The following is a 23466-nucleotide window of genomic DNA, read 5'->3' on the forward strand; positions in this document are numbered from 1 at the left end:
TAAGCAAAAGTATCCCAGTTAGATACTGGAAAGATTGACGCCATTATTTTCAGAACCCACACCAAACTTAATTCCCTACCTGCCAACTGCATTACTTTCCCTAGCAGGAGAGATTATATAGAAACATAGAAAATGGGAGCATAAGCAAGCCATTCAGCACATCGAGCTGCTCTGCCATTCATTGTGATCATGGCTGATCATCCAACTCTGTAAACTGTTGCCGCTTTCACCCCATATCCTTTGATCCCTTTAGCCCCAAGAGCTATTATACCCAACTGCTTCTTGAAAACATACAATATTTTGACCTCAACTGCTTTCTGTAGTAGCGAATTCCACAGGTTCACCACTCTCAAGGTGAAGTATTTTTTTCTCATCTCTGTCCTAAATGGTTTACCCCGTATCCTTACACTGTGACCCCTAGTTTTGGCCTCCCCGATCATCGGAAATATCCTTCCTGCACCTACCCTGTCTAGTCCGGTGAGAATTTTATATTTTCTGAGATTCCTCCCTCATTCTTCTAAAGAAAGCAAATATAATCCTAACAGACTCAAACTCTCCTCATACACAAGTCCTGCCGTCCCAGGAATCGGTCTGGTAAACCTTTGCTGCACTCTCTCCATAGCAAGAACTTCCTTCCTCAGATAAGGAGACCAAAACAGCTGGCAACATTCCATGTGTGGTCTCATCAAGGCCCTGTATAATTGCAGCAAGACATTCCTGCTCTTGTACTCGAATCATCTCGCTATGAAGTACCATTTGTTTTAGATTAAAGCAAATTACTGCGGATGCTGGACACTGAAACAAAAACAGAAAATACTGGACAAATCTCAGTAGCTCTGACAGCATCTGTGGAGAGAAGATAGCTAACGTTGAGTCTGGATGACTCTTTGTCAAAATCAGAGAGAACTGGAAATAGGGTTAGATTAATACTGTTGTTGGGAGGGGGGGCACGGAGCGGAGGGGCTGGATAGAGGGCCAGCGATAGGTGGAGATTGACAAAGTTGTTGTAGACAGAAAGACAAAGGAAAGGTTAAGAAGGGTGCAGATAGTTATGCAGTTGGATCATATGAAGGTGATAGAGGGGTGGAAATTGAAAGCTAAATTAATAACATTTTCCAGATCCAGACAGGAATGTGAAGCAGCACCAAAACAGTCGGCAATGTACCGATAAGAGTTGTGGGATGGGGCCGGAGTAGGACAGAAACAAGGAATGTTCTGCATACCCCATGAAGAGATAGGCAAAACAGGGACCCATGGCTACACCTTCGGTTTAGAGGAAATGAGCCTTGTTAAAGGAGAAATTATTCAGTGAGAGGATGTTCAGCCAGTCGCTTTTCTGGAGAAAACCCGAGGGAGGGAGAGCTTCTTTCCTCTGAGCCAAAAAGTCTGATTTCTGCTGTCCAAAGCTAGCACTGCGCACTATGTTGTAACTTTTGAGTTCCTCATTTCCCCTGCTCGACTTAAAGGTCGGTAACTAGTTACTGCTGGACCAGTAAGCATCCATGGATCAAAATGATAACTGCAAAAATAAATGGGGAAAAGGGGAATCAACAGGAAGAGGCCTTACAATCTACCATCCTGCTTTTGCTACCAAAGTGGATACCCTCTCATTTATCCACACTATACTGCATCTGCCCATTCACTCAATTTGTCCAAGTCGGACTAAAGCATCTCTGCATCTTCCTCACAGCTCACCCTCCCTCCCACCCAGCTTTGTGTCATCTTAAAATCTGGAGATATTACATTTAATTTCCTCATCCAAGTCATCAATATATATTTTTAATAGCGGAGGCCCTAGCACAGATCCCTGCGGTACCCCACTAGTCACTGCCTGCCATTTTGAAAAAGACCCTTTTATTGGATTTGTCTGCCAATCAGTTTTCTATCCATTTCAATACACTACGCCAATCCCATGTGCTTTAACTTTACACACTAATCTCTTATGTGAGACTTGTTGAAAGCCTTCTGAAAGTCCAACTAAACCACATCCACTGACTCCCCCTCATCGCTCATCATCTCCACTAGTTACAACCTCAAAGAATTCCAGTATATTTGTCAAGCATGATTACCCTTTCCTAAATCTATGCTGACTCTATCTGATCCTGCCACTATTTTCCCAGTGCTCTGCTCTTAAATATTTTATAATGGACTAACATTTCAACCACTACAGTCGTAGGGCTGACTGGCCTATAGCTCCGTTTCCGCTCTGCTTCCCTATTTAAATAGTGAGGCTACATTAGTTACCCTCCAATCTGTAGGAACTATTCCAGAGTCTATAGAGTCTTAGAAGGTGACCACCAATGCATCCACTATTTCTAGGGCCACTTCCTTAAGTACTCTGGGATGTAAATTATCAGGCCCTGGAGATTTATTTGTCTTCAATCCCTTCCATTTCCCCACCATTTCTCTTCTCGTACTGATTTCCTTCAGTTCCTCCCTCTCACTAAACCCTGTGTTCCCCAACATTTATTTTTTTTGAACAACATTTTATTGAGGCATTTCTATATATACATCAAACACAATCATAAAAAAGCAAACAGGAATACCAATATTCAAAACAAATAAATGTCTAACCCCCCCCCCCGCCTTCAACACCCCAACCTCCCCCTCGAATCTTAACTATTTTAAAAGTCGTCGATGAACGGCTGCCATCGCGGCTGGGCAGCACAGTAGCAGTGGTTAGCACAGTTGCTTCACAACTCCAGGGTCCCAGGTTTGATTCCCAGCTTGGGTCACTGAATGTGCGGAGTTTGCACGTTTTCCCAGTGTCTGCGTGGGTTTCCGTCGGGTGCTCCAGTTTCCTCCCACAGTCCAAAGATGTGCAGGTTAGGTGGATTGGCCATGCTAAATTGCCCTTAGGTTAGGTGGGGTCACTGGTTTATGGGGATAGGGTGGAGGTGAGGGCTTAAGTGGGGTGATCTTTCCAAAAGCCAGTGCAGACCCGATGGGCCAAATGGCCTCCTTCTGCACTGTAAATTCTATGATCTCCAGGAAAACCACTCAACAGACCCGCTCACGGCGAAATATGTCTTTTCCAGCCTGAGAAACTCTGCCAGGTCACTCACCCAACCCCCGGCTTCGGTGGCCCTGGGTCCGCTACTCCAATAAGATCAGTCTCTGGGCTACCAGGGAGGCAAAGGCCAAGACGTTAGCCTCTCTCGCCCCCTGGGCTCCCTGGTCTTCTGACACTCCAAAGATCACCACTTCTGGGCTTGGGACCACCTTCACCCCCAATACCTCTGACATAACATCGGCGAAGCCCTGCCAGAATCCCCTAAGCTTCAGACAGGCCCAAAACATGTGGCCATGATTCGCAGGCCCACCCGCGCACGCCCATACCTATCCTCCACCCCTTCAAAAAACCTGCTCATCCTAGCCACAGACACTTGAAACTAATAAGGCTACGCCTAGCACACAATGGGGATGCATTCACCCTCCTCAAAGCCTCTTCCCACAGCCCAGCTTCCACATCCCCCCACTGAGAACCATCATCTTCACCAAGCTAGATTCAGCTTATGCAGCTGCTCCCACCCCCGTGCCACCCGTGCCCAAATACAGAAAGCTCACCCCCACTACTCTAAACGGCAACTCCCCCAGCCTCCTCTCCTGCCCCCTCGCTTGGATCGGAAAAACCTCGCTCTTCCCATATTCAATTTGCACCCCAAGAACCGAACAAATTCTTCCAATATGCCCATGATCTCCCCCCCCCCCCCAATAACTTCCAAAAGATTTGCTACATAGAGCTGTAAATCGTCCACGTTCAATGAGATCCTATGCTCCCCCCCCCCCCAACAGATGTCTCCCCTTAAACACCGTCTGGTCTCCCCATCACCCCCAGTACATATTCCTAAATCCATGAGGCCAGGATCTTGGCCAGCAACTAAGCGTCCACATTTAATAATGAAATTAGCCAGTAAGACCCACGCTGCTCCAGATCCTTATCCCTCTTTAAAATTAAGGAAATCAAGGGGGGAGCACCCCCTGCTTTTTGAACGCCTTTAACAGCAGGGGCCCCAAGCCCCCGAACACCTTTTATAGAATTCCACCGGGAACCCGTCTAGGCCCGGGTCCTTCCCTACCTGCATCACCCCCATACCCTCCACCAGCCCAAAGGGGGCTCCCAGTCCCTTACCAGGTCCTCCTCCACCCTAGGGAACTCCAACCCATCCAAAAAAATGCCTCATTACTTCCACCCTAGCCAAGGATTCTGACTCATACAGACTCTTATAAAAGTACCCGAATACCCCATTCACCCCCCCCCCCCTCAAAACCGGGTCCAAGACCGTATTTCCCCCTCCTATCCTTCACCTTTCCAATTTCACCCGCCAGCTCCATCTTCCTCAATTGATGTGCCACCATCCTACTCACCTTTTCCCCATATTCATAGACCGCCTCCTTAGCCCTCCTCAATTGCCCTACCCCCTTGCCCGTGGATATCAGTCCAAACTCCATCTGAAGTTTCTGTCGCTCCCGCAACAAGCCCGCCTCGGGGGCCTCCGTGTACCTCCTCTCCACCTGCAGAATCTATCCACTAACCTTGCCATCTCTGCCCACTCCATCTTGTCTCTATGCGCCCGTATTGAAATAAATTTGATTTGCCCAATCTATATACAGATTAAACTCACCCGTAATGATGGGTTAGCTTTGGTGATGTTAGTTCTTCGTTCCTCCTTTTCCCTCTTGGGAGGCCCTGAAGGCTTGACCATAATCCAAACATGTTGTTGTTGCCAATTCTCTTTTTACAATTGTGTGGAATGATTTTGGTTCTGCCCTGGGGTTTAGTTGCATTGTGCGGCATGCATGTAACTTCGCTTAGAACTGGGGTTTCCATGTATTTTCTTCTCCTTTTCAATGGACGGATATGAATAATTCATGCTTGGCTCCCACATGGGTACAGATGGGTTTGATATCCAAAAAGAGGAGGTTGTGATGGATCCTTGGCGCAGCTGCAGTTCAGTGGGATGTAAATTGGTGCGCACCCAATCATGGCACAGGGAGCTAATCCTGCTTTCTCATGAAGATTGCAGGTTTGTGCGGCATGGGAGGGTCCACACTGTTTTATTATGTTTTCATTATCGGGCAGAGTGGGTAGCACTGTTGCTTCACAGCTCCAGTCACTGTCTGTGTGGAATCTGCACGTTCTCCCTGTGCCTGCATAGGGGTGCTCCGGTTTCCTCCCACAATTCCCAAAAGACGTGCTGTTAGGTGAATTGGACATTCTGAATTCTCCCTCTGTGTACCCGAACAGGCGCCGGAATGTGGTGACTAGGGGTTTTTCACAGTAACTTCATTGCAGTATTAATGTACGGCTGCTTGTGCGAATAAAGATTATTATTTTATCCTGTTTCTCCCTCGGTCCCTAGTGGGATGATACGAGTATCTGTTTTGTCGAATGATTGTATTGAGCCAGTTGTGATGTTGTTCTCCTGTTGAATTCTATACTCAGGTAGGTTGAGCCTTTATTTTCTCCTTGCTTGTGGTAATGTATTATTCTGTAACTTTGTTGCATTACTCTCTAAAATGTAACATTTTAATAAACATACGCATCAAAAACATTCACCCATGATTATTGCATGCTTTCCTGTTTAATTCCATTCCCAACACCAGCACTACAATTTGGAGATCCATATACAACCCCCAATAATGTTTTTTACACCTTGGTGTTTCTCAGCTTTACCCAAAGATTCCACATTGTCAGAGCTAATATCCTCCTTCACTATTGCGTTAATTTCTTCTTTAACCATCAATGCAACCCCACCACTGCCTTTTCCTTATTGTTGTGCTTTTTAAATACTGAATACCCCGGGATTCCCATCCATGGTCACCCTGCAGTCTTGTCTCGACTATATCACACAGGTTTACATTGATTTGTGCGATTAATTCATCCACTTTATTGCGAATGCTGCACGCATTAAGGCACAAAGCCTAAGGCTTGTCTTTTTAAAATTTTTCCAATGAAGGGGCAATTTAGCATGGTCAATCCACCTATCCTGCACATCTTTGGGTGGGTTGTGGTGCTCAGACCCACGCAGAGAGAATGTGGAAACTCCACACGGGGCAGGGATCGAATCTGGGTCCTTGGTGCCATGAGGCAGCAGTGCTAACCAGTATCCTACCGTGCCACCTCAAGGCATATCTTTTTTTTTTAAATTTAGAGTAACCAATTCATTTTTTCCAATTAAGGGGCAGTTTAGCTTGGCCAATCCACCTACCCTTCACGCCTTTTGGGTTGTGTGGGCGAAACCCACGCAAACACATAGAACATAGAAAATACAGCACAGAACAGGCCCTTCGGTCCACAATGTTGTGCCAAACTTTTGTCCTCGATTAAGAACTAATTAATCTACGCTCCATCATTCTACTGTAATCCATGTACCTATCCAATAGCAGCTTGAAGGTCCCTAATGCTTCCGACTCAACTACTTCCACAGGCAGTGCATTCCATGCCCCCACTACTCTCTGGGTAAAGAACCTACCTCTGACATCCCCCCTATATCTTCCACCATTCAACCTAAATTTATGTCCCGTTCTCATTGTTTGTTCTACCCGGGGGAAAAGTCTCTGACTGTCTACTCTATCTATTCCCCTGATCATCTTATAAACCTCTATCAAGTCTCCCCTCATCCTTCTCCGTTCTAATGAGAAAAGGCCTAGCACCCTCAACCTTTCCTCGTATGACCTACTCTCCATTCCAGGCAACATCCTGGTAAATCTCCTTTGCACCTTTTCCAAAGCTTCCACATCCTTCCTAAAATGAGGTGACCAGAACTGCACACAGTACTCCAAATGTGGCCGTACCAAGGTTTTGTACAGCTGCATCATCACATCACGACTCTCAAATGCAGTCCCTCTGCTAATGAACGGTAGCACACCATAGGCCTTCTTCACAGCTCTATCCACTTAGTGGCAACTTTCAAAGATCTATGAACATAGACCCCAAGATCTCTCTGCTTCTCTGCATTGCCAAGAACCCTACCGACTACATCCTACTTACAGGGCTGGTTTAGCACACTGGTCTAAATAGCTGGCTTTTAAAGCAGACCAAGGCAGGCCAGCAGCACGGTTCAATTCCCGTACCAGCCTCCCCGAACAGGGGCTGGAATGTGGCAACTAGGGGCTTTTCACACTAACTTAATTTGAAGCCTACTTGTGACAATAAGCAATTTACATACCACCCTGGAGTCTCGTTTGCAGCCAAAGAAACACCTATCTATACCATTTACAATTGAATGCCCTATAATTATTGCATCCCCACGCTTTTCATTCCTCCCCTATGCAGCAGAGCCAACCATGGTACAACAAATTTGGTTGTTGCTGCTTTCCCCTGAGAGGCCATTCCCCCAACAGTATCCAAAACGGTATATTTGTTTTGCAAGGGAATGGTCACTGGAGATTCCTGTGCTGTCTGCCTAATATTCTTGCTCTACCTGGTAGTCCCTTCCTGCTTGTGGAGTCTTAGCCTGTGGTGTGACCACCTCTTATACATACCATCCACGATGCTTTCTGCCTCGCGGATGCTCCACAGTGACCCCAGCTCCAAAACCCGGGTTTCCAGGAGCGGCAGCTGGAGACACTCCTTGCACACATGCTGGCCCCGGGCACTGGAAAAGTTCCTGGCTTCCCAAATAGAGCAGGAGGAGCACATCAAGGCTTTGAGCTCTCTTTAAACCAGTCAGAGATTGACTTCCGGTTGCGGCTATGCAGAGCTAAGTCGCCCGTTCGGCAGCTCCCGCTTGGAACGGACTTTTGGGCTCTTTTCAGGGCCCCCAACGGCATTTTTTTGACATTTCCCGGTGTGGGAAGGAGACTGCAACATTCCCCCGACAGTGCATGGCTTGGACCAGGAGCGGTGCGACAAAAAATGTGGTGGTGAAGCCAAAGAAAGTGCGAGGGAAGAAAAGCAAGATGGCGGCGGGCAGAGACCAGGCAGCGTGGATGTAGTGGGTGCAGGAGCAGCAGCAGGTTATTCAGCGCTGCTTCAGGGAGCTCAAAGCAGACCTGCTGGAGCCGATGAAGGCTTCTATTGATAAGCTGCTGGAGACCCAGGCGGTCCACGGGGTGGCGATCCGCGATGTCCGGCAAAAGATCTCAGATAACAAGGATGAGATCTTGGGCCTAGCGGTAAAGGTGGAGGCGCACGAGGCGCTCCACAAGAAATTGCAGGAACGGTTCATGGAGATGGAGAATCGATTGAGGCAGAAGAATTTGCGGATCCTGGACCTCCCGGAGGGGCTGGAGGGGTCGGACGTGGGAGCCTATGTGGTCACCATGTTAAACTCGCTGATGGGAGCGGGGTCCTTCCAGGGGCCCCTAGAGCTGGAAGGGGCCCATAGAGTGCTGGCGAGGAGGCCCAAGGCTAACGAGCCGCCGGGGGCGGTGCTGGTGCGGTTTCATCGGTTCGCTGATCGGGAGTGCGTAATCAGGTGGGCCAAGAAAGAGAGGAGCAGCAGGTGGGAGAACGCGGAGGTTCGAATATATCATGGCTGGAGCGCGGAGGTGGCGAAGAAGAGGGCCGGGTACAACCGGACGAAGGCGGTGCTGCACAGGAAGGGGGTGAAGTTTGGCACGCTGCAGCCGGCGCGTCTGTGGGTCACCTACAAGGACCGGCACCATTATTTTGAGTCCCCAGAGGAGGCGTGGGCCTTTGTTCAGGCCGAGGAGCTGGACACAAACTGAGGGTCGGGATGGGGGGTCGTGCGTGGGGATGGTTGTGGTTGTGTTACATTTTGAGGGGGGTTCTGGAGCTGGTGAGGGTAGACAGGAGGTACGCAGAGGTGCCGGAGGAGGGACTGTTGAGGGAGAGGCGTAGCCTCCAGGCCGAATTCGACCTGTCGACCACCAGGAAGGCGGAGGCGCAGTGGAGGAAGGCCCAGGGGGCAATTTACGAAAATGGGAAAAAGGCAAGCCGGATGCTGGCGCATCAGCTTCGGAAGCGGGACGCAGCTAGGGAGATTGGGGGAGTTAAGGATAGGAGAGGGAGTGTGGTGCGGAGTGGGGTTGGCATCAATGGGGTCTTCAGGGACTTTTATGAGGAACTGTATCGGTCCGAGCCCCCACTGGAGGAGGGAGGGATGGGCCGCTTTCTGGACCAACTGAGGTTCCCGAAGGTGGAGGAGGGACTGGTGGTGGGATTAGGGGCCCCGATTGTGCTGGAGGAGCTGGCCAAAGGGATAGGGAGCATGCAGGCGGGGAAGGCACCGGGCCGGACGGTTTCCCGGTCGAACTTTACAAAACATATGTGGACCTGTTGGGCCCGCTGCTGGTTAGGATCTTCAATGAGGCAAGGGAGGTAGGTGGCTTTGCCCCCGACGATGACCCAGGCACTGATCTCCTTGATCCTGAAGTGGGACAAGGATCCCCTGCAGTGTGGGTCTTACAGGCCGATTTCGTTGTTAAATGTAGATGCCAAGGTGCTGGCGAAGGTCCTAGCCATGAGAATTGAGGATTGTGTGCCGCAGGTCGTCCACGAAGACCAGACGGGGTTCGTGAAGGGGAGGCAGTTGAACGCGAATGTGCGGAGGCTCCTGAACGTTATTATGATGCTGGCGAGGGAGGGGGAGGCGGAGATAATGGCAGTGATGGACGCTGAGAAGGCCTTTGATAGGGTAGAGTCGGGGTACTTGTGGGAGGTGCTGAACAGGTTCGGGTTTGGGAAGGGGTTAGTCAGGTGGGTTAGGCTGTTATACGAGGTCCCGATGGCGAGTGTGGCCACGAACAAGGGGAGGTCTGAGTACTTTCGGTTGCATCGAGGGACGAGGCAGGGGTGTCCCTTGTCCCCCCTTGCTCTTCGCACTGGCGATTGAACCCCTGGCTACGGTACTGAGGGAGTCGAGAACTGGAGGGGGCTGGTGCGGGGTGGGGAGGAGCATAGGGTGTTGCTCTATGCGGACGACTTGTTGCTATATGTGGTGGACCCGGTGGGTGGGATGCCGGAGGTAATGAGGGTCCTCAGGGAGTTCAGGGACTTCTCAGGGTACAAGCTCAACATGGGGAAGAGCGAGTTGTTCGTGGTTCACCCAGGGGGCCAGGAGAGGGGGATTGGTGAACTCCCACTAAAAAGGGCGGAGAGGAGCTTCAGGTATTTGGGGGTCTAGGTGGCCAGGAGCTGGGGGGCCCTGCATAGACTTAATTTCACGAGGCTGGTGGAACAAATGGAGGAGGAGTTTAAGAGGTGGGACGCGTTGCCGCTGTCCCTGGCGGTAGGATGCAGTCGGTCAAGATGACGGTGCTCCCAAGGTGTTTGTTCCTGTTTCAGTGCCTCCCCATTCTTATCCCGAAGGCCTTCTTTATTTAGGCAGGTCAACAGGAGCATAACGGGGTTTGTGTGGGCGCGAGGGACTCCGAGGGTGAGAAGGGTGTTCCTGGAGCGGAGTAGGGATTTTGGGGGGGGGGGGCTGGCGCTGCCCAACCTCTGTGGGTACCACTGGGCCGCTAATGCAGCGATGGTGCACAAGTGGGTGATGGAGGGGGAGGGGGCGGCATGGAAGAGGCTGGAGACGGCGTCTTGTGAGGGTACGAGTCTAGAGGCACTGGCAACGGCGCCGCTGCCGCTCCCTCCAACGAGGTATACCACGAGCCCGGTGGTAGCGGCTACCCTCAAAATTTGGGGGCAATGGAGGCGGCACAGGGAGGAGGTGGGGGCCTCGGTGTGGACCCCAATACGGGGGAACCAGTTTTCGGGGTGGCACAGGGCAGGGGAGGGTGAACTCTTCCTCTTCGTGCGCGAGGCTCAGCCTCATACAGTTTAAGTATTACATTTGTTCTGAGATGAGGTTCTGACTTCATATTTACACCATCAACAAGGCCACCTATTTCCACCTCCACAACATTGCCAATACAGGCTCGAAGGGCTGAGTGGCCGACTCCTGCTCCTAATTTGTGTGTTCAGCCTCATCTCAGCTCATCTGCTACTGAAATCCCCATTCACGTCTTCATTACCGATGGATTTGAGAATTACAACGCACTCCTGGCAGGTCTCCCACATTCTGTCCATCAAGGTGGGGGGGTGGAATGCACTGCCAGCAGAAGTGGTGGTGTCAGTCATTAGGGACATTTAAGCGACTCTTGGACAGGCACATGGACAGCAGTAAATTGAAGGGGTGTAGGTTAGGTTGATCTTAGATGAGGATAAATGGTCGTCACAACATTGTGCGCCGAAGGGCCTGTACTGTGCTGTTCTATGGTAATCCAAAACTCAGCTGCCCATATCTTAACTCGCACAAAGTTCTGCTCGCCTATTATACCACATACTATATAACACATACTGGTCAAGCAATGTTGATTTTACAATTCTCATTGTTGTTTTCAAATCCCTCCATTTCTTCACCCCTCCCTATCCTTGTAATCTCCTTCAACCCCACAGCAGTCAGAGATAGCTCCATCCCTCTAATTCTGGCCTCCTTAGCATCCCTGATTTTTATTGCTCCCCATTGGTGACCCCAGCTGTAATTGGCCTTGGAGTATCCCCCCCCAACCTCGCTTTCCTCGATTCAAATCCTCCTTAAAACCTACTTCGTTGGCCAAGCTTATCAAATTTGACCTAATACCTTAAGTGGTTCGGCACTACATAGTGTCTTAAAATGCTCCTGTGAAGCACTTTGGGATGGTGTACTACATTAAAGGTTGCTATATAATCATAGGTCATTAATGTTCACCTGACCCCCTCCTTGCAGCCTTAGTTTTAAGATTCAGCTGGACGCTGATCCCAACTCAGTTTAAGTAGAGCCCATTCCAAATGAATAACTCCCTCTTTCCCCGGTACCGGTGCCAATGCCCAATGACTCAAAACCCTTTCTGCTACACCACTATTTGAGCCATACATTTAATTAGCTTAACCATATGGCAATTGGTGTGTAGTTCACGTAACAATTTGGAGATTATTACCTTTGAGGTTCTGCATTTTAATTTGGACCCTATCTCCTCAAACTCTCTCAATAGATCATCTTTCCCAATTCTACCTATGTTGATGGTTCCTACATGGACCATGACAACTATATCCTCACCCTCCAGGTTATTCTCTGGCCATGAGGAGATGTCTTTAAACCTGGCAATAGGTAGATAAACACAAATTTGGATCACCTAGACTAACCTTGCTCTACCCACACAGGTAGCAAGCACCTTGTATATGTTGGTTATAGTCAAGGGCCAAGCCTCCTCCACCACTATATTTTGGATCCACATACTTGCCATCACACATTCCTGTCCCTGACCATTAACCAGCTCTCAATCTCTACTTAACCCAAGGGATGTGACTTCCCTTTGGAACAAAGTATCCATGCAACTTACCCCCTCCCTCAGCCCCACAATATCTGTAACTCGAACGTGAGCTCACAAATCTGAACTGCAGTTGCTCAAGCTGCAGGCACTTACTAGCTGTCAAGGATCACAATGCTCTCAACATGCTAGATCAGCTGCTCTGCCATGTCCACCTCACCTTATTTAATTAGACCATAAGACATAGGAGCAGAAGTAGGCCACTCTGTCCATCGAGTCTTCTACGACATTCAATTAGGTCATGATTGATCTGATAATTCTCAACTCCACTTTCCTGCCTTATGCCCATAATCGTCAATTCCCTTACTGATTAAAAGTCTGTCTGTTATTTGGTTAATTAGTTACTAATATAGTAAACCATCCAAAAATTATATTTTATAACTGTTCTTGCAGCAAGTTCCCAATCCTAGTTAAACGTGAGAATATGAAGTTAGTTTCAAATTTAAACAATACGGCCAAGATGGCCATAACCTTTGTGTTTCAAGCGTCAGAGTAATTACATATCAGTATTTCAAACCCAAATTAATCAGGAGTGAAAATGAAACCAAGTCCTAAGAGAATTTATTAAAATGGTTTGGCCCTATGCACGCAGTTGTAACGGAGAAAGATATGATTACCAAAATGATCCCAATTACATCTGATTATGAGATGGCAACGTAAATATAGCAATCACGGCTCAGAAAAAGCTGCAAACTCATTAAACATAACTATAATTGTACTTACACAAACCATCCTACACAGCGAGCTAGCCATTTCTAGACATGGTTCACATCTCAAATAAATACACTAATGAATCGAATATTTGCTTGCCAACTAACTGTTTTGCAATTTCCAAACAGGATTAACTCAGCTTGGTCCGAGAACCGGACAGTCAACAAGTGCCTCATCTGAATCTTGCATATTTTGAAAACAGAAATAGCTGTTTCCTCTCCACTCATGTTGCTAGCTGCTTAAAGAAATCTAAAATAGAAAAATGAGACAAAAAATGAATGTGTATGCACATGAGGACACATCATCCATTTTTATGTCAAGATTTCATCATGGCTTCTGTACACTGGCCACAGAAAGGTATGTCGGACAAATAAGAATGGGTAGGGTAACAAAAGACATTGACCAATTTTTGCTTTCCGCTAGCTTGTAAAATGTTATGAACCCCATCGACTAAACACTATTTCAGTTGGCAACTTAAAAACACAATAGCACTGGAATTTTAGAATCATGTTGAAACAATTAGACACGACTCAATGTACAAATGAAGTCATCACATCTATTACATGTAGCTACAGGTGTCAGCTTTGATCTTTAATTAGAGGGTTATGGGTTCACGTCCCTCTCCAGAGACTTGAGCACAAAACCTAGGCATTGGGGATAACATTTTTCAGAGGTTGAGGGTATGCCAATGGAGAGTATAATTAGGCAGAATGAAGAGCCAGCATTTTACACAATCTCATGGGATTTAACCTGGCAAGTTAGGTTAAATTTTTAATTTCTAGTTAAACCAAGATTTGGCCTAAACTGGAGATGCAGAGTAGGTCTTCCCAATATCCTGAGTATGATATTTTTGCATTCAATAAAGTGGCATATTCATTTGGGTTAATACACAAAATTAGGCCTCAAAGGATATTAGCATGGATTGATAACCGGTTAAGAGACAAAAGAAAATTGAAATCTATTCTCAGGCAGGCTGTAACGAGGCTGTAACAAGAATCAGTACTCGGGGTTCAGCTATTTATACTTTATCCGTCCTTTAAACGAAACAAAGTTTGCTGATGATGCAAAATAATATGAGGACACATAACCTGAGAAAGGACGTACTGCCGTTGGAGGGTGCGCAGAGGAGATTCACTTTAATCCCAGAGCTGAAGGGGTTGGATTACGAGAGGTTGAGTAGACTGGCACTGTACTTGTTGGAATTTAGAAGGATGCGGGGGGATCTTATAGAACCATATAAAATTATGAAGGGAATAGATAGGATAGATGTGGGCAGGTTGTTTCCACTGGCGGGTGAAAGCAGAACTAGGGGGCATAGCCTCAAAATAAGGGGAAGTAGATTTAGGACTGAGTTTAGGAGGAACTTCTTCACCCAAAGGGTTGTGAATCTATGGAATTCCTAGCCCAAGTGAAGCAGTTGAGGCTCCTTCATTAAATGTTTTTAAGATAAAAATAGATAGTTTTTGAAGAATAAAGGGATTAAGGGTTATGGTGATCGGGCCGGAAAGTTGAGTTGAGTCCACAAAAGATCAGCCATAATCTTATTGAATGGCGGAGCAGGCTCGAGGAGCCAGATGGCCTACTCCTGCTCCTAGTTCTTACGTTTCTTATGACACAGAGACAGCAGATGATATAGAAAGATTAAAAGTGAGTGGGGGAGTGGCGGCACGGTGGTGCAGTGGTTAGCACTGCTGCCTACGGCATTGAGGACCCAGGTTCGATCCCAGCCCCGGGTCACGGTCTGCGTGGAGTTTGCACACTCTCCCAGTGTCCGCGTGGGTTTCACCCCCAAAACCCAAAGGGTAGGTGGAATGGCCACACTAAATTGCCCCTTAATTGGAAAAAACAAATTGGGTACTCTAAGATTATTTTTAAAAAGTGAGTGGGAAAGAAAGTGATAGAATGTAATGTGGAGTGAAGTTGCCCATAAAAAGGAAAAATAGGGAAGCAGATTTTTTTTAAATAGAGAGACTGACTGGAAATGTTGGTATTTAGAGTGATATGGGTGTTCTTAATACAAATCACAGAAAGTTAAAATGCAGGTACGACAAACAATTAATAAAAGCAAAAGGTACCTTAGCCTTTATTACAAAAGGATTGAAGTACAAGAGTAAAAGAAGCTGTACCACAATTACTAAGGTCATTGGTAACATCGCTCACCTGGAGTACTGTGTACGAGGCATGAGATTGGTAAGAGTTTGGGGAACTTCATTAAAAAGGTATGATGGTGGATAGTCAATGGCTAATATTTAAGGAATAAATGTATACATTGCAACAGTTTTAAATTCCCTTCTAGCACAAAAACACAATAGGAAAAATAGCGCAACCAAAGCTTACAAAATAAACTAAGGACAGCATTAGATCCAAAGAGGAGTCATAGAAAATTGCTAGAAAAAGTAGCAAGCCTGAGGTTTGGCAGCAGTTCTGTATTCAACAAAGCAGGTCAAAGGGATTAAGGGGGGAAATGGAATGAGTGTTAGCTAGCAAGGAACATAAAAGCGGACAATAAGTATATAAAAAGAAAGGTTAGTGAAGGCAAAGGTCCCTTACAGTCCAGAACAGGAGTATTTATAATAGAGAATAAGGGAATGGCAGAGCAATTAAATAACTACTTTAGTTCAGTCTTCACAGAGGAAGACATAAATAACTTCCCAGAAATGCCAAGGAATCAGGGTCCAGTGATAAGGAGGAATTGAAGGAAATTAATGTTACTAAAAATGTAGAAGAGAAATTAATGGGACTGAAATCCGATAATCCCAAAGGCCTGATAATCTACATCCCAGGATACTAGAGGCAGCCATGGATATAGAGGATGCAATGGGTGTCATCTTGCAAAATTCTATAGATTCTGAACAATCTGGGCAGATTGAAGGTGGCAAACGAAACCCCGCTATTTAAAAGAGGGTGAAAATAGGGAATTACAGACCGTTAGCCTAACAACAGTAATAGGGAAAAGGCTAGAGTTTATTATAAAGGATGTGATGACAGAACATTTAGAAAATATTAATGGGATTAGACACAGGCAAGATGGATTTATGAATAGGAAATCATGCTGAACAAACCTGCTGGAGTGTTTTGATGACATAACAAGTAGAATAGGTAAGGGAGAACCAGCGGATATGGAGTATTTACATTTTCACAAAGTTTTTGATAAATTCTCACATAAAAGGTTACTGTATAAAATTAAAGCACATGACATTGGGCATGATATATTGCCATGGATTGAGAATCGGTTAGCAGACAGCAGAGTAGGAATAAATGGGTCTTTTTCAAAGTGACAGGCAATGGCTAGTGGGGTCACGCAGGCACCAGTGCTTCGGCCCAAACTATTGTTGAAGGACAAGGGGTCACAGTCTCCAGATATGGGGTAGATCATTTAGGACCGTGATGAGGATAAATGTCTTCACTCAGAGGGTGGTAAAACCTGTGGAATGCTCCGCCACAGAAGGTTGTGGAGGCCAGGTCACCAAGTATATTTAAGAAGAAAAGGAAATAGATAAATTTCTAGACACTAAAGGTGTCAAAGGGTATGGGGGAAGTGCGGGAGTATACCCCAACAAGCTGTGGAATTTTAGTCACTATATATATCTAGGACAGAGACCGATACGTTTTGTGAAGAAAGGAATTAAGAGATGTGCGGATATAACGGGAAGGCGGAGAGGAGGTAGAAGTTCTGCCATGATCTTGTTGAATGGAAGAGCAGGCTGGAAGATCTACCTGTGTTTATCTTTCTTGTGCTCAATTTGGATGGAACACAAGATGAAATCAGGCAGACCATCAATGCCATTCTGCCATCTAGTGAGATCATGACTGATTTGCTTTCTAATGCCATATATCCAACTTTGCCCATACCCCTAGATGACAAGAAACTGTTAATCGCCAATCAAAAATTTAGAAATGGTCCAGCACCAATTACTGTGGCAGAGCATTCAACCGGTTTCACAGTGTGACAGCATTGCAAACTGCTCCAATCCTTTGTAATCTAGACATGTTTCCTAATTTCACTCCGAAAGATCAAACTAATGTTCAGACTCTCCAACCAGAAGATTGGTTCTATCTACAAAAACTGTTCTTGACATTTTTGATCAAATCATCCCTTAATCGTCTATAATCTAAATTTTGTGTAATTTGTCCTCAACATAAACCTTGGAGCACAGCTAACATTCTGGTATATCAGGGCAACAGTGGTGCAGTGGTTAGCACTGCAATCTCACGGCACTGAGGTCCCAGGTTCGATCCCGGCTCTGGGTCACTGTCCGTGTGGAGTTTGCACATTCTCCCCGTGTTTGTGTGGGTTTCACCCCCACAACACAAAGATGTGCAGTGTAGGTGGATTGGACATACTAAATTGTCGTTAATTGGAAAAAATTTATTGGGTACACTAAATTTATTTTTAAAACATTCTGGTATATCTATGCTACCTTGCCTTCCAAGGCCAATATATCCTGTGGTGCTCAGTACTCCAGGTACGATCAACAAGGCTTTGTATAGAAGTAAAGCAACATTCCCACAGTCCCAGATGACAATAGTAATTTAACCTGAGGATCACCACACCTCAGGCGAGGGGCACGGTTGAGAAGGCGGGGCATTCATGAATACCCTTAGCCAGTGCAGTTCTGGTCACCTCACTATAGGAAGGATGTGGAAGCATTGGAAAGGGTGCAAAGGAGATTTACCAGAATGCTGTCTGGTTTGCAGGATAGGTCTTATGAAGAAAGGTTGAGGGAGCTAGGGTTTTTCTCTTTGGAGCGGAGGAGGATGAGAGGCGACTTAATAGAGGTTTATAAGATGATGAGGGGGATAGATAGAGTGGACGTTCATAGACTATTTCCTCAGGTGGATGTAGCTGTTACAAGGGGGCATAACTATAAGGTTCAGGGAGGGAGATATAGGAGGGATGTTCGAGGTAGGTTCTTTACTCAGAGAGTGGTTAGGGTGTGGAATGGACTGCCTGCTGTGATAGTGGAGTCGGACACTTTAGGAACTTTCAAGCGGTTATTGGACAGGCACATGGAGCACACCAGAATGACAGGTAGTGCGATAGCTTGATCTTGGTTTCGGACACTGCTCAGTACAACATCGAGGGCCGAAGGGCCTATTCTGTGCTGTACTGTTCTATGTTCTCGTACCAAAAATTGAACCCGCGCCCCTGGCCTCGCTCTGCATCACAAACCAGCTGTTCAACCAACTGAGCTAAACTGGCCCCCAAGGCTTTGTATAGCTGAAGCATGGCTTCTGGTCTTCATCTATCTCACGATAAAGACCAGCATCTCTTTTTCATTATTAGTTGTACCTGTCCTGATCTATACGCTTCGATCCACAAGTTTCCTTGGACTACTACTGTATTAATCCAAATTCGATTACCTGATATTTCCCAATATTCAATTCCATTTGCCAGTTTTGCCCACTCACTTAATCTATCAATGTATCTTTGTGATTTTATTTCCCAGCTACACTGCCACCTTTCTATGTCTTCAGCAAATCTGGATATGTACCTTACTAATCCAACAAATTTGTTGGTAAATATTGTGGATTGTTTAGGTCCAACACATATCTTTGCGCACACCACATTCTGCCAATTGGAGTACCTGCTCATTATCCCCATCTTTAATTCCTGCCGCTCCATCAATTTCCTAGCCAGGTCAATAATTTGTCTTCAATTCCATGAGCTTCAACTTCAGCTAACAATCTCTTATGCCCTCTGGAAGTTCATAAATAATATCTGTAGACATTTCTCTGTCCACTACTTTAGTCAACTCTTCAAATAATTCATCAGGAATGTCATGGCTTTACAAATCCGTGCTGGCTCTCTCATCAGCGACAAAATTTCATGGTGTTCAGCCACCCCATCCTTAATTATAGACACAAATAATTTCCAAACAAAAGATATTAGGTTAGCTGGTCTATAATTCACTGGAAATATGGAGAATCATTAAAGATTCTATACAGTCCCAAAATCCAAGTTTTTTTACGAGCTACAAAATCAAGTTCCGAAAAGATTTCCTTCAACAAGTTACCATTAAGAAATTTGCTGCACAGGGAGGGTCTTCTAAAAAGCTACAAGTACTTCACGCAGCATAAGGATTCAGAAAACGAGCATGACAAAACGTCCGTACTAACCTCCTGTCTAGGTCAGGCAGTTGAGTTCAAGTACCACTCCAAAGACAAACACAAAATCGAGGCCAACACTCCAGTGGCAATACTAAGGTATTAAGGAATTATACTAATCCGAGACCTCATCTGCATATAAAAGATTCCATGTACTATTCACAGAAAAGGAAATTTCTCTCCAGTGACTTAGCTGATATTTAGTCCTTAAGACAAAATCGTTCAAAATAAGACTATCTGGTCATTATCATGCTGTACTGTTTTTTTTTGGGGGGGGGGGGGGGGGGGGGTTGCTATACACATCAAAATAATGACTGTATTGACTAGGAGCCTTGGACTATTTCAAGACTCAAATCTTTTGCACAATAGACCACTTCATTATTTCAAAGGTAAAAAATATATTATATTTTAGCTCCACACCTCCCTTCCCATTTTTATTTTTGGCTTGCAACCAAGTCAGAGGTAGCAGTTGCAAAGCTCACTCCAGAGATTTGAGTGTATAATCTAAATTGACACATCAATGAGCTGTCAGGCTAGCCATCTTTTGAATGAGACATCAGACCCCAGGCCCAATCTGGCCACTCAGGTGTGCTTAAAGATCCCATAGCACTTTTCCAAGAGGAGTTTTCCTGACCAATATTTATCCCTCAAACCACGCTGGAAAATAGATTACTGGTCATTATCTAATAGCAGTTTGTCTGTGCTTAAATTGGCTGCCACATTTACATTACAATAGTAACTACACTTCCGAGTGCTTCATTGACCTAAACCCTGTGGGCCGTCCGGCTGAAGTGAAAAAGCTACTGTTTAATTGCCATTTCTTTCTTCCTTGTAAATAATTACGTATTTTTCACTAACGGCGAGATTTTGTACATATTAATCTGTATCAGGACCATTTATGTTCCACAGATCTTGACTGGGGCACAGGGGGTATTTTAACCAACTAATCCTGCTGGCGGAAGTCTCCAATTGAATGACATGTTGAGCATCCAATCTGGGCTGCTAATCGGTACCTCAAACATCAGAGGACGATCGGGGCAAAAAAGGGGGGGGGGTTAAAACCTTCAGGCTAATTATCAGCATTAAATATTAGACGATGTTTTCCCTGTGGCCGGGTATTTACCTTGACACGGAAGCGGAGGAGAGCGAGGCGGATGCAGTGGCTCATGCAGACGGGAGGCAGGAACCAGACTTTGGGCGGCGGGGTGCCTTTGTTCTGGACGTGGCTCATGATCTGCTGGGCCGTCTGCCTGTCGTTGATCTGCTTCTTCACCCACTCGTGCAGGCGCGGCTTCTCCAGCGCGCCGTTGAAGAAGACGACCAGCTCGATGTTGCCGCTGAAGCAAGCCTTGGAGAGGGAAGCCAGGTAGCTGAGCATGTGGTTCCACTGGCCGCCGCTCACCCAGTCATTGTAGAAGCCGCCGTAGAGGCGGTGCAGGCAGTTCTCGGCGTCCACCAGCAGGCGGAGCGGGCTCTGCGGAGGCCGGTTGCGGCCTCCACCCACCAGGCTGCCCCGGGCCAGCTTCTGCAGCTCCACCGGCACCACGGCGCTGGCGCAGTGCTTCTCGATGTACTCCTGAAAGCCCTGCACCCCCATGGCCTTCACTCGGCCTCGCTCCCCGCCTCACTCTCTGTCTGCGGGCACAGGGCCGGTGCCCAGGGAGGGCCGCGAAAAAAAAAAACCGGGCGGGGGGGGGGTGGAGGGAAAGACCCCCGAGAGAAAGCGGATCACCAACGCGGCCCCTGGGCCGAGCTCCGACTGCTGCAAGGAGGCTTTCGGTGGGCTGTGAGCGCACTTTGCCAGTCGCTGAGAGTGACCGCACCGATCGCCGCCATGTGCTGTTACGGCGCCATGTCTGTCAGAGCCGGCGCGCAGGCGCACTGCCTGCGCCTCCCTGACGTCAGCACTCACCCACTCCGGGGTCAGGTTCAGGGGCGGCTGTCAATCAGCCAGCAGCCCGGGCACTATGCTGCAAGACCCTGGGCACTGCCCTGCACCTTCTGCATTGCCCTGCACCCACACGGCCCATCAACCAACAGCCCGGGCACAATGCAGCAAGACCCTGGGCACTGCCCTGCACCCTCTGCAATGCCCTGCACCCACACTGCCCACCAGCCAACAGCCCGGGCACAGTGCAAGACCCTGGGCACTGCCCTGCACCCTACACCCACACTGTCAATCAGCCAGCAGCCCTGGCACAATGCAGCAAGACCCTGCCCTGCACCCATTCTGCCCAGCAGCCAGCAGCCTGGGCACAGTGCAGCAAGACCCTGGTCACTGCTCTGCACTGCCTGCACCCTCCACCCCCACACTGGCCGCAGCTGGGGCACAATGCAGAAAGACTCTGGGCACAGCCCTGCACCCTCTGCACCGCCCTCCACCCCACACTGCCCTGCACCCTGCAATACCCACACTGCCCTGCACCCTCTGCACTGCCCTGCACCCACACTGCTCATCAGCCAGCAACCCAGGCACAATGCAGCAAGACTCTGGGCACAGCCCTGCACCCTCTGCACTGCCCTCTACCCCCACACTGCCCTGCACCCTCCACCCCCACACTGTCAATCAGCCAGCAATCCGGGCACCATGCAGTCAGACCCTGTACACATGCTGCAACCTCTACACCCACCACCGCCCAACACTGCCCATCAGCCAGCTGCCCTCCACCCCCACACTGCCCATCAGCCAGCAGCCCGGGCACCATGCAGCAAGACCCTGCACACAGCCCTACATCCTCTGCACTGCCCTGCAACCTCCACCCCCACATTGCCCTCCATCCCCCACACTGCCCTGCAAACCCCACACAGCCCTGTAACCTCTACATTGCCCTGCAACCTCTCCACCCACCAACTCCCACACAGCGCTGCAATCTCCACACTGCCCTGCGCCCTCCTCCACACTGCCCTGCAAAACCCCACACTGCCCTCTACATTCACCAACACCTCCACACAACGTTGCAACCTCCAACCTCACACAGCACTGCAACCTCCACACTGCCCTGCAATCTCCACCCCCACACAGCCCTGCACCCTGCAACCCCCAGTGCCCTGAACACTGCATCCCCACACAGCCCTGCAACCCCCACACTGCCTGTGTGCTCCATCCCCACACAGCCCTGCAACCCCCACACTGCCTGTGTGCTCCATCCCCACACTGCCCTGCAACCCCCAGTGCCCTGAACGTTCCATCCCCACACAGCCCTGCAACCCCCACACTGCCTGTGTGCTCCACCCCCACACTGCCCTGCAACCCCCACACTGCCTGTGTGCTCCACCCCCACACTGCCCTGCAACCCGTACACAGACCTGCACCCTGCAACCCCTACACAGCCCTGCACCCTCCACCCCACACAGCCCTGCACCCCCCACACTGCCCTATACGCTCCACCCCCACACTGCACTGGAACCCCTACACAGCCCTGCACCCTGCAACCCCCACACTGCCTGTGTGCTCTACCCCCACACTGCCCTGCAACCCGTACACAGACCTGCACCCTGCAACCCCTACACAGCCCTGCACCCTCCACCCCACACAGCCCTGCACCCCCCACACTGCCCTATACGCTCCACCCCCACACTGCACTGGAACCCCTACACAGTCCTGCACCCTGCAACCCCCACACTGCCTGTGTGCTCCACCCCCACACTGCCCTGCAACCCCCACACTGCCTGTGTGCTCCACCCCCACACTGCCCTGCAACCCGTACACAGACCTGCACCCTGCAACCCCTACACAGCCCTGCACCCTCCACCCCACACAGCCCTGCACCCCCCACACTGCCCTATACGCTCCACCCCCACACTGCACTGGAACCCCTACACAGTCCTGCACCCTGCAACCCCCACACTGCCTGTGTGCTCTACCCCCACACTGCCCTGCAACCCGTACACAGACCTGCACCCTGCAACCCCTACACAGCCCTGCACCCTCCACTCCACACAGCCCTGCACCCCCCACACTGCCCTATACGCTCCACCCCCACACTGCACTGGAACCCCTACACAGTCCTGCACCCTCCACTGCCCTGCAACCCCCACACAGCCCTGCAACCCCCACACAGCCCTGCAACCCCTACACAGCCCTGCGCCCTCCACCCCACACTGAAACCCCTACACAGTCCTGCACCCTACAACCCCCACACTACCCTGCAACCTCCAGCCCACACAGCACTGCAACCCCTGCACATCCTTGCAACCCCCACCCCCACACAGCGCTGCAACCACTACACCCACATTGCCCGACAACCTCTAAACCCACCTCCACCCCCACACAGCCCTGCAACCTCCATCCCCCACATGCCCTACAACCCCTACACTACCCTGTAACCCCCACCCCCACCAGTGTTGTAACCCCCACACTGCTCTGTAACCTCC

The 23466-nt window shown here is 48.6% G+C and overlaps 1 protein-coding gene across 3 annotated transcripts in view; it reads right to left on the reverse strand.

Moving 5' to 3' along the window:
- Positions 1-20972, reverse strand: part of LOC119973996 (constitutive coactivator of PPAR-gamma-like protein 1 homolog) — a 167822-nt gene extending 146850 nt beyond the window's left edge. For 2 of the 3 annotated variants that reach the window (XM_038812752.1, XM_038812751.1), the window contains exon 1: positions 20216-20971. In XM_038812752.1, coding sequence (XP_038668680.1) covers positions 20216-20689 — 474 coding nt within the window. In that variant the 5' untranslated portion in view covers positions 20690-20971. Of the gene's footprint in view, positions 1-20215 lie in introns of all 3 variants that reach the window. The other variant, XM_038812753.1, reaches the window with a different exon arrangement.
- Between the last annotated feature and the right edge of the window lie 2494 nt (positions 20973-23466).

This window comes from Scyliorhinus canicula, chromosome 11 (assembly GCF_902713615.1).
Source record: "Scyliorhinus canicula chromosome 11, sScyCan1.1, whole genome shotgun sequence".
Taxonomy (NCBI): Eukaryota; Metazoa; Chordata; class Chondrichthyes; order Carcharhiniformes; family Scyliorhinidae; genus Scyliorhinus; species Scyliorhinus canicula.